The 19,210-nt window shown below is 42.1% G+C and overlaps 1 protein-coding gene across 2 annotated transcripts in view; it reads right to left on the reverse strand.

The window, feature by feature from the left end:
• Nucleotides 1–19,210, reverse strand: part of PHLPP2 (PH domain and leucine rich repeat protein phosphatase 2) — a 72,709-nt gene that overhangs the window by 41,501 nt on the left and 11,998 nt on the right. The window contains exons 1-3 of one of the 2 annotated variants that reach the window (XM_039913422.1): nucleotides 18,358–18,415; nucleotides 17,282–17,550; nucleotides 9,508–9,641 (exon numbers count right to left, since the gene is read on the reverse strand). In XM_039913422.1, coding sequence (XP_039769356.1) covers nucleotides 9,508–9,641; nucleotides 17,282–17,544 — 397 coding nt within the window. In that variant the 5' untranslated portion in view covers nucleotides 17,545–17,550; nucleotides 18,358–18,415. Of the gene's footprint in view, nucleotides 1–9,507; nucleotides 9,642–17,281; nucleotides 17,551–18,357; nucleotides 18,416–19,210 lie in introns of those variants that run through there. The other variant, XM_029074904.1, reaches the window with a different exon arrangement.

Here is a 19,210-nt window from a genome sequence, read left to right on the forward strand (position 1 = left end):
TCAATCGAAAACTTCCCATAGTAGGAACTTCTAAATCTATCTGAACTGATCTCTTTGAAGAGAGCAGTCCATTCTGTTCAGCTGAATTATTAATTACATTACATGCTGTTTTGGAAATGGCTTGGGGTTCTTTTGCCAGAAGCAAAGTGTGCCTCAACTATCTGATCTGCTGATAGCGATGAACCAGGCTGAAGTAACTCAGATTTCTATTAGAAGATATACAAAAGGAAACAAATACCACATTTTCCTCACATAACTGTCCCACTTTTTGGCATACTTTTTGCCACCCAGAAACAGAGGAGGGGCTACTGTGTGGGAAATTAAGTATAGCAACAGAGGCTGGAGGAAAAAAAAGGGGGAGGTGAGACTGAAAGTAGGAAGAGAAAGATAAGAGGACACTTGAGGGTCATCTACTACTTTTCTTGCCTCCTTCTCAACCATGTGAGGTCTCCTGGAGTTTATCTCCATGTTTTTGACATTTCAACACCTATAAGAGCTTACTGGCCTACCCAAACTCTCTTCTGTTGTACTCTCCCAAGCACTGCACACAATGGCTACTCAATAAATTGTGTTAACAGCCCCCTTCCCAACCTCCTGCCTCTTCCTCCCTGCCCCCTACCCCTGCTTCAAGCAGCACACTCATATTAAAGAAGAAACTCGCCTTCCTTGAAGAACCTGTCTCTTCAGTGTTACCATTTTCTGACTCTCTTCCTCTACCTACCTCCAAGTGCTCATGTTTCAAAGAAGAAATTTCTCTCCGGCATTACCACATTCTAAAGAGCTTTTTCCTACTCCAGTGTGTGCTGCTTCCCCTGCATACAGTTACTGGTAAGTGACATGCCAAAAAAAAAATTATTTCTACCTCAAAAAATTGGGGAGGTGGAACATTACACAGTGGAGGCAATTACAATGTGTAAATTAAGAAACAGCTTTTATCATTTCTAAGAAAGAAAAACCAAGATGACACTTCTGAATTATTTTGATGGAGACCAAACTGGTCCCCAGTTCAGAATTCTACTACATTTATAAAATGTAGTATGGCCCTAAAGAATAATGAATTGGTCATGACAGCAGATAATTCCAAGGAAGTGAAACTGGAGGCCTGAAATTTAATGCCTAGGGTAAAGCGACCTGCAAACAAGTTTGAGGGAGAAGTAGTGGAGTAGGTGCTTGAGTGACTCAATTTGTAAAAATAAATATAAATTTGCTTTTTGGTGATTTTCTCCCAGGAACTACCATCAAAAACTCTCCGAAGTCTCCAGATCTTGCGTCTTCTTGAGTTGACAGAGTGCAGCGTCTAGTTGCTTTTCAGATGACCATTTGCCCCTCTCCCACGAAAACTTCCATCAACCTCTACCTATTGAGCCTTATGCCTTAAGGTAGAGGACTAACTCCAAGGAATATCTGTATTTTAGCACTTTGTTCTTATGTTCTAAACTGTCCTCTGCCGGCCAGTTCTGTGCCAGTGAAGACAGTGTTTTCATCAAGTGAATACTTAAGGAACTCAAGTAATAAAGAAATATTTAACAGGACATTACCTGACGCTGCAAATAGGTACAAAGAGCCATTCTGGGTTGACTTCCCCCACCCCCATCTTCAAATTGTTAAACAATATAGTGAAACTTTAATTCAAGCCATAAAAATAGACTTGAAAGCAACCGAGCTGGATGAAGCTATTAAAGGATGACATGGCATTTAATGGGCTGGGGAATAGCAGTCGCTTGTATTATTCAGTGTTTGAATGGGCCAGTTTTAATATGGGAAAGTGGTATTAATAATAAGCAAACACAAAGGGAAGCTAAAAAAAATTGGATGACTTAGCAGACTATGCTATTAAAAATTATAAATTTAGATGCCCAGGTAAAATATGTGCTCCAGAACAAAAAAACCACACAATCAGACAGAAACACTGTATGGCTAACTGGGAGGCCAAAAAAAGATCGGGGCATGAGAGAAATTAAGAGGGATAAAAAGGAGTTTGATGGAAACAATGGAAGGGTGGCCAAAGCTAATAACAGTCAACAGACAAATGATAATAAATTTGTCAGAACCTGACTAGAGAGTCGATGGGGTCACTTAATGATGGTGAGCTAAGAAGGACTATAGATTCTTTAGTTTGAACTCCACTGAGAATGCTGCTAGAGAGATTTTCACATCGAAATTATTTGTTTTTGTAGCATCATATCAGAGGAACTGATTCACATTACAAAGCTCATACAGGATGTTTTAGACCAAACTGATAAAAACAAGCCCTGGAACAAAAAACTTTCTCAGAGTTTTGAAGGATCGCAGAGGAGAAATTCCAGAACTCTGTGCCAGAGTATGCAACCTGTCTTCACAAATGGCCAATGGGCTAGAAGACTGGTGTATTGCCAATATAATTCCATCTATAGAAACACCCAATCTCTTTAGGGGAAAGGGCTAACTGATTTCAAAAGGAGAAACAGTGCCTCACTGAACTGAGGGAGTTCTTTTAGGAGATGAACAAATCTTCGGAGAGATTTTCAAAAGGTCTTCAAGGAATTTCCATATCAAAAGCTTTTACAAAAAATGAAATCATCAAGGGACTGGAGTGAATGTTCTGAAATGGTCATAAAACTGGTTAAGATTAGGATACAAGGGGCAGGGATAAGGGTCACTTTTTAAACTGGAGAAATGTAAACAGTGCAGTTCTTCAAAGACCTATGTTAAGAGGGGTTTTGTAAACATAATTTAAATGATCTACAAGAGGAGTGTGCAGTGAAATTTCCCAGTTTGGGTAGGCCAGTAAGCTCTTATAGGTGTTGAAATGTCAAAAACATGGAGATAAACTCCAGGAGACCTCACATGGTTGAGAAGGAGGCAAGAAAAGTAGTAGATGACCCTCAATGTGGGCAAATTCAAGGTAATGCATCAAGGTAAAATTAATTAAAATAACAACTACAAGATTGATGATGGCTTAGTAATACCAGTCACGACTTGGGAAATAAATTTTTAAATCCTTATTGGCTGTTCTTTTAAATCATCACAAGGCCAACTGAATGCTGGGTTTCGTCCAGGGAAACACAGAAAAGAAATCAAAAGGCATTAAAAAACACTGTAGGCCTGTACTTCGAATACTGTGTGTCATTCTGATTATTACGTCCATCCTAAGGTCTAGCAAGGTGAGAGAGCGTACAGAGAAGGGCAACCAGAGAAGTCACGGGACCTAGTGGATAAAACATGGGGCTGGGAGTCAGAGGACTTGGGCTTTAACTCCAGCTCCACCACTTGTCTTCTGTGTGGCCTTGGGAAAGTCACTTATCTTCTTTGTGCCTCAGTTACCTCATCTGTAAAATGGAGATTAAGACTGTGAGCCTCTCTGTAAAATGGAGATTAAGGCTGTGAGCTCCATGTGGAACAGGGACTGTACTCAACCTGATTAGCTTATACAAAGATTATTGTAATCACGAGGATAGAGACTCTTCCATATGAGATGCAGGCTGTTGCAGTAAATTCATTAAGATTAAGAGCTATATACCCTGTGAGAGAGAAATAATCACTTGTATTTCCTTCAGCCTTATACTAAGTATCCTGGACATTATTAGTGTACAAAGAAATAGGCAGGGGAGAACAAGGGCCATCAATTGGAATCCAAAATCTTGACCTGTATTGTAGAAGGGGCTAGACTGAGGATCCAGCTACATGACCAGCAAACTATTTTCAACATATTCTCAGGTGAGAACAAGAAAGTGGCAGATGAGTCACTTTCCTCCAGGAGGTAAAATTCAACCCAAAAAAGCATCCAAGTTGGTCACTATTAATACCTTCAAGAACTCTTACTAGGAGCTTTGCAACATGACCAATTGACAGCTAAACCAAATCCTAAACTTCAAAAAACTAACTCTGAAGCACTGGGTTTGGTTTGCTCGCTACTGATTTGACAATGACTGAACTTGGATTTCTGATACTGTTGATTTTCTGTAATTTTCACTTTGGGTGGTTTGGGTGAATCTCTGAATGTGAGAAAGCCCAGCCTTTCAAAAAAAAAAAAAAAGCTTGAAATATTGGCCACCACATTAAAAATTGCTGACCCATGAAAGATGATAGTTCCAGATACTAGGCTAGTAGGAGCTTTCTAGTATGAGTAGTAGTAGAACTAGTGGGAGTCTCAAGGGGACTAGAGAAAAAAGGAAGTCATAGACTTTGTGTTTGAGAATCTTAAAATATACCTTGTGCAAGGATTTTTCAAGGTTTTATAAATATTTTTTAAATATTTTCCAAGTTTTTCTAAATATAGATCATTTTATAAACACAAACACAGTAATCATCCTTTCTTAAAATTCAGATAAAAATTTGTGATTCACAAAAGTTTTTCTTTGGTCATTTTTCTCCTTTTGCTGTTTGTAAATGGACCTAAATGGCTAAACAAACATTCAAACATCACAGCTACTTGTAGGTAGACATAGCAACGTTAAGGCAAGCTTGCTCGATTTAAAGGTATTGGACTTCATTGTCAACTTGAAACTTATTCTTGGCTTCCGCATGAGGCCTCTTCCCTAGAGAAATCTTAGTTTCCAGGTGAGGTCTATACACCAGAGAAAAACGATGACATTTGCACAAAGAATAAGCCAAAACTGACCAGAAGAACCAGTTTTCCTAAGGAAGCTCTATCCTTTACAAAGAGAGAAGGACAATCCCCAGGAAAAAACAAAACAAAACTATGTCATTTAAAAATGTTGAAAACCTTCTAGATAGTGTATCCTATCATGACACTGGTGATATTGACAAATATGCTAACATAAGTTGATTTATGTATCCCATTTGCCACACAATGTTTTCTCTGTCAAATGGAAGAAAAAATTTAAATTCTATTTTGTTGGTGGGGGTTTGGGGTCAAATCTAATTTTTTTTAAAATGAGTCAGATATCTTTGTATCGACCCAGCCATTAGCAAATAGTAAGCATTCAATAAATGCCATAGATATTTACAAATTCCATAATTATACTCGGGGTAAATGGACACAGGTGGCTTTCAACAAGAAAGCCATCATGGAGCACCCAAGTACGTCTTTAGTCGAGTTTTCAAAAAGGGAAGGGGAATTATTTGGCAAAGAGAAATGGGAAGTACATTCCGGATAGGAGGATTGCCATACACAAAGTTCAGTAAGGGGAGTCTCATGAACAGGACAATATAACTCAGACTAGGAGATTCTGTTTATTACACTTCAACATCATTGGGGTTTCTTGCCTCAGAAAATGACCAGCACAAAGCTGATAAAGGAAGTTACAAGGACATAGTGTTGTTCAATGTCTAAAAAACAGCAGCAAATTTACAGTGTGCTAGTGTTGTGGATTAAGACAAAATGCATCAAAAAAGCAGTAAACACATTACTGGCCTATATATAAATAAGATATAATAAAAATAGATACATCGGTTTAATTAAAATAGTGCAACAAAAATTTACTCAAAATTCATTTTTTATTGCCCATGGTTTATCCATTAAATAAGATTTTACATAATGGCAGGAAAAACTGGCACCAATTTTCAAGGTATTATAGCTTAGTGATTATAGCTTTGGAAAAATTTACCTTGTTTTGAATACCTTACATTCACGGAGACCCAGAGAAACTAAAAAACTACAAAACTGACAAAAGAAAACGTCTATGCTATAATGTTAGACTCTAAAATTAAAAAGTAAAGAATACTAATAACCTGGCAAAGCCCCAGAAATCACAGACTGGACAGAGTAAACTGACTCCTCAAAATTTTATGTAAATCACTATCAAATCACACTCCTGGAGTAAAATAAAATGTAGGTCAAATAGACAAGGTAGTTTTTGTGCCCTATAGTGACATTTTCTGAGTTAGAATATCCTGAGAGTCAGTAGCAAACATTGTCCCAATAAGAGCTCAGAAATAGCCAAATGACTACTTGGATGTTAATGGATGTGATTTTTATCCAGAGACATCCTTAATAGCAAAAGAGCACACAGAAGTAACTAATTACTAGATGTAATATCCCATTGGAATTTTCATGGGAACACCCTTGGGATGGATTTAAAGAGTTTTATATGCTCCTTCTAGAACACTAAGATAGAAAAAGATATAGATCAGTTACAAGAAACCAAGGAATTCAACTGAATGTGAGCAGACAGGTGAGCCACCAACATTGTAACAGCATTTACAACGCCAGATAAAATTTTAGGAGGAACACTGCCAAAGGATAAAAGGAATGAAAAAGGGAGAGCACAATGGGCAGGTCATTCCCAAAATCTGATAAGATTAAACCAATTCCTAAACCGACTTTAAAAAACCATACTTTGCAAGACTCTTTAAGCAGTCCTGGACTCCATCTCTTCGCAGCTTATCAAAACACTTGGCCCCCTTCCTTTTTCCCTCCCTGACGGCCATCTTCAATTTTTCACCCTCCAATAGCTTCTTCCTCACTGAAACATGCTCAAGAATCCTCTATCCTTAAAAAAACAACACACCCTCCTTTGACACCCCATCCTCCCCCGCAAACTCCTTGAGCAAATTGCCTTCACTTCCTCTCCTGCAATTCTCTTCTTTAATCCCTCCAATCTGGCTTCTGTCCCCTTCACGACACCAAAACGGCCCTAAGGTCACCAATGACCTCCTCCTTGCCAAATCCAACAGCCTCTACTCCATCCTGATCATCCTACACCTCTCACCCCTCCCTCTCAGAGTCGTACCTGGAGAGTTTCCAGTACTCTACCGGTCTCAACTATGAGAGGAGTCAAGCAGAGGCATATCCAACCCTTTCCTAGCTTGGGCAGTGGCTAGCAAGTGGAAGGCAATCTGCTACAGTTAAAACTCACCCGTGCTGGGCGGCAGCGGCATGGGAGAGAGTCAAGGGTGGAGACTCAAGTTTACTGCATGGAAGGAGGCAATGGTAAACCTCCTCCATATTTTTACCAAGAAAACTCTCCGGATTCACTGCCGGAGAGCAATTGCAGATGGAGGAGGGGCGTTCTGGGAGAGATATATCCACAGAGTCGCCATGGCTCGGAGACGATTTGTCAGCATAAGACAAGACACCACTCAGCTATCTTCGACCCTGCAGAAACACCCCCCTTCTCCTGAAAACACTACCCAACCTTGGCCTCACTGACACTGTCCTCTCCTGGTTCTCCTCATCTCTCTGGCTGCTCATTCTCTTATCTCTCTTTCATGGGGTTCTCCTCTGACTGTCGCCCCAACGGCGACAGTCCTTCAAGGTTCAGTTCTGGGTCCCCTTCTATTCACCATCTTCACCCACTCCCTTAGATAACTCATTCACACCCATGACTTCAACTACCTTCTCTGTGAGGATGATTCCCAAATCTACATCTCTAGGTCTCTTTGCTTCTCTGCAGTCTCTTTCTTATTTCCTCCCGTGGCTCAGTGGAAAGAGCACGGGCTTTGGAGTCAGAGGTCATGGGTTCGAATCCCAGCTCTGCCACGTGTCAGCTGTGTGACTGTGGGCAAGTCACTTAACTTCTCTGTGCCTCAGTTACCTCATCTGTAAAATGGGGATTAAGACTGTGAGCCCCACGTGGGACAACCTGATTCCCCTGTATCTACCCCAGCGCTTAGAACAGTGCTCTGCACATAGTAAGCTCTTAACAAATACCAAATTATTTTAAAATTATTATTATTACTTAACACATCCAAAACAAAAATCCTTATCTTCCCATCCAAACCCTATCCTCCCACTGGCTTTCCAACATCACTGTAGACAGCATCACCAGACTTCTTGTCTCACAAGCCCGTATCTTTGGCATTATCCTTGACTCATCAATCTGTCACCAAATCCTGTCAGTTAAACCTTCACAACGTCGCTAAAATCCACTGCTTCCTCTCCATCCAAACTGTAACCACATTAATCTACACACTTATCCATCCGTCTTGATTACTGCATCAGCCTCTTTGCTGACCTCCATGCCTCCTGTCTCTCCCAACTTCAATCCATACTTCATTCAGTCTGCTGTCCCGATCATTTTTCTATAAAACCCTTCAGTCCTCATTTCTCCTCTCCTCAAGAACCTCCAGTGGTTGTCCATCCACCCCTGAATCTAACAGAAATTCCTTACAGGGGCTTTAAAGCACTTTATCACTTTGACCCCTCCAACCTTACCACCCTGATTTCCTACTACAATCCGGCTCACACGTTTGACTCCTATAATGCCAAACTACTCACTGTACCTCAATCTCGTCTCCGGTCGCCGACCTCTTGCCCGCATCCCGCCTCTGACCTGGAACTCCCTTCTCTCTCCATATCTGACAGACTATCATTCTCTCCCACCTTCAGAGCTTTATTAAAAGCACATTTCCTCCGAGGGGCCTTTGCCGACTAAGCCCTCATTTCCTCCTCTCCCACTCCCTTCTGCATCACCCTTCCAATTGGATTTATACCCTTTATTCACCCCTCCCTCAGCTCTAGACCACTTATGTACATATCCATCATTTATTTATATTAATGTCTGTCTCCCCCTCTAGCCTGAAAGCTCGGTGTGGGCACGAAATGTTACACCTACTCTACCAATTCTGCTATACTGTATTCTCCCAAGTGCTTAACACAATGTTCTGTCCACAGTAAGGGCTCGATAAATACAACTGATTGATTATATCAGACCAATCTTCAGAAAGTGCATGGCAAGGAGGCATTTCCACTTCCCTTCCACTGTTTTCCCACCTAAGGTCATGTTGGCCCCATCTCTCAGGTCTGTACACAGCCTTAAGTGCCAGACGTGGGGTGCGAGGTTGGCAGCAGGCATCAGTAACCGTCAAGACATGGCTGCTTTTCCTGTAGCACAGCCCCTTGAGCTGCCAGGTCAGCTATATCCTCTGCACAATCCTGGATACCCCACGAAACAAAACATGCCTCAAAGACAATAGACCAGCAGGCAAGATGGCTGCAAGATTTAGTGGAAGAGATATCCTGCATATTCAGGAAGTTACTCATTTTGAGAACAAGAGACAAACTGGGAAACAGGACCGGTGTTCAACAATTGTCTGAAGAAACAATTTAAGTATGCCACTTGAGCTCAAAATCTAAATTTAACAAGGAAATTGTTGTTGTTTTTTAATCTTGGTCTAGGAAGAAGAGATTCCAGTCTCTTCCAAGACCTATGTCTGCCTGAAATTCCATTATAGAACTTACATGAAAGCCACTAAAGTAATCTATTAGTTATCCCACTATCATCAACTAGTTTGAATTAAGTAGTTACCCATGCCTGATGGTGCAATGGGACCTCTACAAAGCTTTTAAAATTCTGACACTAAGCAAATCACTATCCTATTTGGGTTCCACATCTTAGGAGGAAGAAACTGATGTGGCTATCATATTACTGATATCTCAAACTAGTTTTTTCTGGTGCACCTTTCAAAGAAAGTTTCGGACAACAGCTTTAAAATCGTTTTCAAAACGAGTACAGTGCAACTGAGAAAGTCTGACAAATGATATACTTAAAAGTCAGTAGGCATACCTCTATAAAATAGCAAGTTCCCTTAGCCACCGGATTACTTCGAGGGCCAAGTTCTTACCATTGTAAAAGCGAATCATGCAACTAAGGTCAGGATTTGTTGCTTCCTCTTGAATGCGCACAGGATCCTCAAATCCCAGTCTGGCCAAATACTCATAAACAATCTGTAGGGGTCTTTCAGTTGGTTCCAGCCTCCTGATAACAAAATTCAAATAATGCGGTTGACTTGGCAGAGAAGAAAATACAATTAAGGCACATTTACAGAGCACAAACACATTGTCCACCTCTATTCCCAATTTTCACTCAAAAAAAGACAGAGACTTTTTCTCCCTCTGCCAGAAATTTGCTGCTTCCAAGACCGATATAGGATATGATGAGTCTAAATAAAAATTTAGGAACTGTGGGATAGAAGATGATGTTCCTGATCCAGCAGCCCACCATATCTACATTCGATGAGGGCCCTCTGATGCCACTGGCCAGCAGTGATGAACCCAGAGAATGGTGGGTTAACTGGATTAATAGAAAACACTATATTTCCCTAAAAACCAGAAATGCAAAGCACAAAAGAGTTCCCAAAAGCTGCCCTGAGAAGACAAACCGGAGAGAATTCACAGTGGCTCTTTTTCCCTGATATCACTCCCTTCATGTGATGTTGCTCTTTCTACCTCAGTGTTGATACTGCATCACAGGACACTGTTAAAACTCCTAAATCCCAAAGGAGAATTTATGACAAGATTGAAATAACTGATGTGAACTGTGATCAAAGGGACAGCCAGCCAAGCCAATGTATTCTGAAACGTGTTTAATAATGATGAATGGCAGTGACATCTCATGAGTTGGAAAATTTTCAGAGACACCAAAATTGGAAAAAGCTAATGTTTTAGAAACAGATCGGAATAAGATTATTTTACACAAGCCCCAATTAAAGTGATTTAATTTTAAGAAAATAAACTTATTCGATGTTAAGAGTTGAGAGGTTTGTTTTAAATGTGAGGAAATATTAAGTATTGTACTATTGCAAGGGGAAGGGGGAAGGGAGTCCATGCTTTAAAGAGTTGGAAAATGCTAATGAAACAAAGAGTGACACTTAAATCAGAAGTTATCAACTAACTAGTCATAGGAGGCCACAGTCCAAAATGAAATGATGCACACTACCTACCTGGGTTATAAAATTACAACTGAACTGAGCCTCCATTAGGCCTGAGGAAATGTAAATGACACAAAACAGGACAACAGCAAGAGTCTGTCTTAACCACAATTTTCGAAAAAGAGCCAGAGATAAAGTAAGTTAGGGGCAAGACCAAAGAAAAGAAGAGCACACTGAGTGCTTGCCATCTCTATTCAAATTATTAAGTACCGGAAAAACAGAATTCTACTAAAATGAAAGAACACAACAAACTCAATTTTAAAACATACATTAAATGTGGCTCTCTCCCACCATCTGGATTTACTATAGGCTGGATTACCAAAGGCTGGAGTAAAGGTGCTGATGTCGCGGAGCCGGTATTTTGGGATCCTCTGGGCAGAAACCAGGATGTGGGGTGGAAGGGATTTGAGGAGCGGAGATAGAGTGGTGCAGTTCACACTCCCCAAATCTACTGTGGCTCCCAAATATGGGGGGGAAGAGGGGAGTCCAGAGCAGTTGCTGCAGTAAGCAGGATTAATGAGGCACTGAATGTATCAAACTCTACTGATCATCAGATTTAAAACACACAGTAATTTGCCTTCCACAGTAAATTTGAATGAAATTTCTTCTGGAGAATTAGGAGGGGCGCAACATTCAGGAGGATAAGAAGATTTCAAATGTGCAATTTCCTGGGCCTACATAAGTTCTATAAATACTGGGGTATCGCAGCCTTTTCTTTTGTGGGTTGCTTCGATAAGTCAGGTATTTCCCCTAGGAAAAATTCTGAGGACCCTCACCTTACTTTACTATAAATGATGAAAAATACTACGTACCACTTCAAGAACACCTACCAGAAATGAACACAGTGGAGTACTAATTCCACTTTACTCATTAAACTCAACTCCTAAACAGTGTTGGGGGTGTGGGGGAGGGAAATGCTGTAAGCTGCTTACTTCTCAATTTTGCGTTTCAAAGTTCTAAAGGCTTAACAGCCTGACAAACAAATTTCCCCAAAATCAAAGGGAAGTAACAGATTGATGGCAAACTTGTTGTGCACGGGGAATGAATCTACTACTCTGTTGTATTCTCCTAAGCGCTTAGTACAGTGCTCTGTAACACAGTCAGCCTTCAGTAAATACCACTGATGACTGACGATGGCAAAACAGTTGGAAAAGGGAGAGAAAGACTGGTACCAAAAGTCAAAATTGCATATGAAATGCTTCTGAACAAGATAATCAGGCTGACAAAGAGGATGCTTCTTTCCCAGAATAATGAACTCTGAAAATCTAGTGTAGCTCTCATTAATGCTGCATACAAGGCAATTTCGACAAAAGCAGCCAACCAATACAGAAATGCTTCTCAGCAGCATTCATGGAGTCCAGCCAAGAGCTGCACCTTTCCCTACTGCAGGTATTCTAAAGTTATACCTGCCGCAGGCTATATACAAGTTAGGCAAGAGTAAATTTCCCTGTTTGCCAAATGTTCCTGGTTGGTAATTGAGAACCCAACCTTGGGTGGCTAAAATTAAATATCAGAAAAATAGAGCCATCTCAAATTCCCTCCAGTGGTCTACCAAACCTCAGCTGCATTCTCTGTACTGACCTCAGAAAAAACCCAAATCTTAAAAGGATAGAAGATGCGAATCACCAAATTCATGCCTTCTCCTTTTTGAAGGTTTTCTTTTGGTTCTGAGCATTTAAAGCACTTTACAGATACTATCTTATTCATCACCCCAACCTCCTTCGTACATAGAGGTGTATTTTTCATTCTCATTTTAAAATAGGGGGACAGAAGTTCAATGAACTTGCCCAAGGTCATCACACAACTGGCAGGGCAAAATGAGAACCCAGGCCCAACCTTTGTTGGATATACAGGCTATTCTGCCTCCCTAATCATCTTAAAGGTGGGTGGCGGGGGAGGGTTGTCATTTCAAGGCATTGCACAAGTCCAAATCTACAGTAGGTCCAAAAGAGCAATCAACTCTGTTTCATATCATATGTTGTTGATTCAGCTTCTCGGGATAAAGGTAATAATCATAGTAAACCACATTAGTCAGTTGTTTACCACTCAGGGATTTTAAGAGACAAATAACTGGAACACTTTGAAATGTTTACGAAAATAATAGACAAGGATCCACCAGTTTGCTTTACCGAGCAGTATGACCTAATTGAAGAGGCACAGGCCTGGGTACTAATCCCAGCTTGGTCACTTGCCTGCTGTGTGACCATAGGCAAGTCACTTTACTTCTCTGTGCCTCAGTTTCCTCATTTATAAAACGGGGAGTATCTATCTGTTCTCCCTCCTACTTAGACTGTGAGCCCCATGTGGGAAAAGGGCTGTTTCCAATCTTATTATCTTTTATCCACCCCAGCACTTAGCACAGTGTTTAGTACAGAGCAAACACAACCAAAGTTATTAGTAGTAGTAGTAATGATAATAATAATATGAATTTATTTTTGTACTCTAAACCAAGCTACCCAGGACTCCCCAAATCCAGAAATGATGAGGCTAGATGTGTGTGTGTATACATATATACACATATGTGTGTGTATGTATAAATACATATATAAACATAAAATGCACACTGGTTCCATCCTAGACTAGTTCTATCCAGTACCATTAAAATGGTCCTCCAGGAATACTTTACTATACACACTGATAAGTGATGGAGAAAATACCACCAAATTCATCTCTCAGATTGCTTTAAATCTCTCAAGAGGGCCAAAGTAATTCCACTTCATCTTCTTATTATTGCAATGTACGCAATCGTGGATATTTTTTTTCAAAATGAAATGTTTATCTCGCTGGGTACCATAGGCATCTCACCCTGAAATGAACTAACCTATTTGGGCATCACAAATGTCAACTGTTGAGTGTGTGAACTCCGAAACCTTAATTATTAGCCATTAACTATACCCTGCTTTAAATAAAGGGGGGCGGGCAGGGGGGAGGGGTTGCAATTTAATTGGTCATCATTATATTCAATCATTAGTATTTACTGAACGATTACCCTGGCAGAGCACTGTACTAGGTGCTTGGGAGAGTAAAGAACAGAATTTAAAGTAGGTGCTACTGGGGGAAGGAGGAAGGGTGAGAATCCAAATTGCTTAGGTGCCAGAAGCCCTCAAATGGCTATAGAGAGTGAGGAGGTAAACAGGGTGGTGAAATGGAAGATTAATCAGGGAAGGCCTCCTGGTCAAGATGTGACTTCAAAATTTAATTCAAATATAAGTTCTACAGAAACAGAAACTTCTGGCCCAGGAGAGATCATCAACATCAGCATCTGCAGAGTAAGGAAAATGAAATTCTATTTAAAAATTCTACTATCTCTGAATCTAGAAGGAGAGATTATTCTCTGGCAGAAGAAAGTGACTGAATTTCCCTTGTTCGGTCCAGATCCTGACTATAGAAATTCTAATAGATAAGGATAGTAGTTCTCAAACTAATTAGCCTCTCCCAAAGAAGTAGTTATTTTTCTGCAGCTCTCCGCTACGCAGAGAGATTTTCCGCCACATATAAAAGGGCAAAGAGATGAGAAAATGTAAAGCCCCAATCTGGCCTACGTTCACGAACAGGCTAGGTAGAATGGAGTTCAAGTTCTCAACTGTCCACATTAAAGCAGATGGAACAGAGCTAATTCAAAATAAGAAATGTGGGAGAAATGCCTACTTCTTTGGGTAAATTCCTATTTATGCACATGAAAGGGAAAAGGTCGCCATCAGGTTCACTCGATGTTAGGGCCCTGACTGACTCGCAGAAAGCTCCCCGGGGGAGAGCAGCTGATTGGCAGGGCTGGGGGTATACAGAGACCACCCCGCCGTGCTCAAGGTAGGCGCTTCCAATAGCCCCTTCCCAGCTGTTATAGCCTCACTTCCCAGTGGAGAGGGATTGGGGCCGCAGTGGTCCAAAGGGACCACTCCTACACCCCTGCTTAGCCACCTTCTGGGGGACTAAAATTGCTCCCTCTCTGCTCCCCCTCCGCTCCTTCCCCTTTCCCCTCTGCTCCTCCTTCTCCCCTCAGCACTGTGCTCATCTGTATATATTTTTATTATCCTATTTGTTAATGAGGTATACATCCCCTTGATTCTATTTATCGTGATTACGTTGTCTTGTTTTTGTCCATCTACCCCGATTAGACTGTGAGCCCGTCATTGGGCAGGGACTGTCTCTATCTGTTGCCGAATTGTCCATTCCAAGCGCTTAGTCCAGTGCTCTGCACATAGTAAGCGCTCAATAACTACTATTGAATGAATGAATGAAAATCTGACTAGAGGTCAAACTACTGGCATTGATCGACCATGCCAAATTGCAACGGTAAGTAATGGCCTCAAGAATCACACTCGGGACAGCTCTACTCTCTTAAGTACACCTGCCACTCTCAATCCTGATGTGAGTCAGCAAAGGCTTCGTGTTAAACTAGAATGAAACTCGGTGTGCTCCGTATTCAGTCAATTCGAGTTACCAATGTGACATCAGGCAGGGACAAAGTTGGTAACGGGATGAGCTGTGGTGACAGGGAGGATACATCATGGAGGCAGTGTGGTATTTGTGGGATCGGACCCTCGCAGGCAACCTAGGGAAGTAGCATGGCCTAACAGAAAAGGGCACGGGCCTGGAAGAGAGGAGACCTGGGTTCTCATCCCGACTCCACTTGCCTGTCGTGTGACCTTGGGCAGGTCACTAAACTTACGTGCCTCGGTTTCCTCATCTGTAAAATGGGGAATTCAAAACTTGTTCTCCCTTCTCCTCTCGAATGGGAGCCCCCTGTGGGACGGGGACTGGATTCAACTTATCTTTTATCTGCCTCGGCACTACGTACGGTGCTCGGCACACAGTAACTGCTTAACAAATGCCATAATTTTTACGATTATTACTGAGGATGCTTGGAAGGCTTGGCCTGAGTACCTGAATGGGTTCACCATTAGCCCATCACATCATTAAAACAAATAGTCTAAATTCACAGGAAAACACAACTTTAAGTTTTTCCTCACGCTATCAGGGCACATTCAAATAGCAAGCATTTGTAGCAGTCCCATCTCTCCAGGTTTAACCTGCAGATCTGTTTCTCCCCAACCTCCATTAGGTGGGCTCTGATTTTTTTTTTTAAGAGCTACCTCTTACCTTTTTGAGAAGGGGATTTTTCTTTGGAGGTGATGTACCTTCCTGCAGGTTTTGCAAGGAGGCTTTTATCAATGTTAAATTTTTTAAAAGCTTAGCCTTATATGCCGCCAAAGGAGAAAAAACCTAATAGCAGTAATTAAAACCTAGTAAGGTAAGGAATTTATCTACTTATGATCGAATCATATAAAAATGATTTTCTCCCCAAAATGTTTGTTTATTCCTCAGGCTCTGAATTTATATATCTAACAGAGATTGACACTTCCAGCGCAATAAAAACATGTCTCAGAAGTTTTCCGTACCATCAGTCAATGGTATTTATCGAGTACTTATTCGGGGCAGAGCACTTAACTAAAAGCTTAGGAGAGTACAATACAACGGAGTTGGTAGACAACCCTGGCCCACAAGGAGCTCACAGTCTACAGGGAGAAATAGACATTAAAATAGATTAGTGATAGGGGAAATAGTAGAGTATAAGAATATTTACATACGTATTGTGGGGGTAGGGTGACTAGTCAGAGGACCTAGATTCTAACCTGGGGTCTGCCAACTGCTTCCTACCTGACTTCAGGCAAGTCGTTTAACTTTTCTGTTCCACCCCAGCGCTTAGAACCATGTTCTACACATAGTAAGCACTTAACAAATATCCTAATACAAAGTTCTGCCAGTTGTTTGCTATGTGACCTTGGGCAAGTCACTTCTCTCTCTCTCAGTTTCCTCACTCGTAAAACGGGTTAAATACCTCTTCTCCCTCCCATTTAAACTATGGGTCCCATGTGGGACAGGGATTATTTCCATTCTGATTAACCTCTATCTACCCCAGCACTTAGAACAGTGATTGACACATAGCAGAAGCTTAATACCATAAAAAAAGGGGCGAAGTAAGGGATGGTCCCTTGGGAGGAGATGTGATCGGGGGAGGGTTTTGAAAGCGGGGAGAGGGGTGGACCGTCAAATACGAAGGGGGAAGGAGTTCCCGCCCCGAGGAGAAACCATGGGCGAGGGGTCGGCGGTGGGATAGATTCGATCGAGGTATAGAGAGTATGCTGGGGTTAGAGGAGTGGAGTGAGTGGGTTGGATTATAGTAGGAGAACAGAGAGGTTAGACAGGAAGCAGAGAGACGATTGAGAGCATGAGTCAATGGTAAGGTGTTTCTGTTTGACGAGGAGGTGGATGGGCAACCGTCGGAGGTTTCTGAGGGACGGGGAGACCCGGACTGAAGTTTCTCGGAAAAAATGATCTGGGCAGCAGAGTGAGGTATAGACTAGGGAGGAGAGAAACTGAACGCAGGGAGGTCAGCAAGGAGGCTGATGCAGTAGAGGCGGGGAAGGAGTGCTTGGATCAGCACGGTAGCAGTCTGGATGGAGAGGAAAGGGCAGATTCTGGAAATGTTGTGAAAGTAGAACTGACAGGATTTCACATCACCTACACAGTTCCGGGCCATGAATCCTACGATCAGGCAGCCAAATGAATAAAAAGCTGCTAAGGGACCCAGTGATTCCATAATCAAAAATACTCCTGGGCTATATTAACCTTCCAGAAAGAAGGACTTGATGGCATTTTCAGAGCTAAGATTATTACTAGCTCTTACCTGACCAGGTCTCCGTGAAGCTGTAAGAAGAGGCTCTCCCTCCCCTCTCCAGTGCAGATCTCTGATGCTGGTGTTTCAACCGTGCAAAGGACCAGATGTAAGTCAGCAGATGAGGTGGCCGCAGCCGTGGCCATCGTAGAGGCAGAGTCCGCGCCATAAAGGTAGACACAGCCTCTTTTCACGTCCTCTTTCAGCCAATCTCTCTCTCGGGAGCCAAACCTACTTCTTCTGTTCAAACAGTTTCTGCTTCCGCTGCGTTTCATATTCCTCTACAGGACACAAAACGCAAACAATCATTTGCTTAACTCTTTGGAGGGTTCCCCGCAGCTCGAGCAAATCTCTACAAACATCAGCAGAAAATACTATTTTTTTCCTAAACCTCCTTAGCGCAACCCAAACACTGGAGGGGGGAGGGGGAGGGAGGATTGCGTCATGCAGAGTTGGAACGTTTTTGGATCCTCCTATCTCTAGTCTCAGCTTCCAAGCCTGCTCTGAGAACTCAGGCCTTACTATGCCCTCTCTCCTCACATCCGCCAAACTCTCTTCCCCTCTTCAAAGCCCTACTGAGAGCTCACCTCCTCCAGGAGGCCTTTCCAGACTGAGCCCCCTTTTCCCTGTGCTCCCCCTTCCCTCCCCTCCCACCCTCTGCTCTTCCCCCTTCCCCTCAGCACTGAGCTCATTTGTATATATTATTTATTACACTATTAATTTTGTTAATGAGGTGTACATCCCCTTGATTCTGTTTATCCTGATGATGATGTCTTGCTTTTGTTTTGTTCTGTTTTGCTTTGCTGTCTCCCCCATTTAGACTGTGAGCCTGTCATTGGGCAGGGATGGTCTCTATCTGTTGCTGAATTGTACATTCCAAGCGCTTAGTCCAGTGCTCTGCACATAGTCAGCACTCAATAAATACTGCTGAATGAATGAATATGCCTGCCTGACAGTTAGCATTCAGGGGCTTTTCCTGCCCTCCAGGATCTTGGGGTAGTCAACAGACTTCAGGCAGGTTAAAAGTAAAATGGCGGGGAGGGGCCGCAGAGCAGCAACAACAGCACACCCAGGCAACAGTCACCAACCAGGTGGATTCCTACATATTTTCCTAAGGATACAGAATCACAAAAAGGATATCCGGTGAGCATGGCCTTGCCCTGCCCTTCCACATAACAACAACAACAAAAAAGCACTAGGATTCCATACCCCGAATGTTCATTGGCTTACAGATCCGGAATCATCGGCACCATCGGATTCCGGCATTAAGCTGGTCCCACGTAAACCGTTCATTTAATTTAACTCGACACAGCACGTTGTTTGAGCATCTGCGGTCTGCACGGACCCAAGCTAGCTCATCACACCACTCTTCCTCTGATATCATCCTTATATAACAGCTTTGATCCAATCTTCCTCAGTTTCAACTGCTCACGCTTGCAAACTAACCAACTTTGACTAATACAATCAACCATCCTGTTTAGGGGTTGCATTTAGTAGCGCACTTCACGCTGGGAAATGTAGAGTGATGACAGAAGCCCCAAACCAAATAAGGGAAGATAAAACAAAATCAATTTCAACTTTTAACGAGGGTCATCGATGGAGAAACACATCAGCACTCGTCAACAGGAGACTGATACCCAAAGAGACTCCCACTGGCTGTATTCTTTTTCCAGAGGTATGCTGTAAAATTTCCCTCCATAATCTAAATGATTACTCATAATATGCCACCAGGCAAATTCCAGTTCACAAAGGATCATCACTCATGGCCAAGAGAAATCCACAGCAAGCAAGTCTTCTCCCTCACCCTTCCCTGAATAAACAAAGGATGGTGTCATTCGCCTACTATCTGGCCCAGGGAACACCAAAAAACACAAACAAAAAACCCGTTTACTCCTTGACCTGAAAAGTCTCCGTTTTATCATCTACTCAACATATGCTACT

The sequence above is a fragment of the Ornithorhynchus anatinus genome, chromosome 11 (assembly GCF_004115215.2).
Source record: "Ornithorhynchus anatinus isolate Pmale09 chromosome 11, mOrnAna1.pri.v4, whole genome shotgun sequence".
Lineage (NCBI taxonomy): Eukaryota > Metazoa > Chordata > Mammalia > Monotremata > Ornithorhynchidae > Ornithorhynchus > Ornithorhynchus anatinus.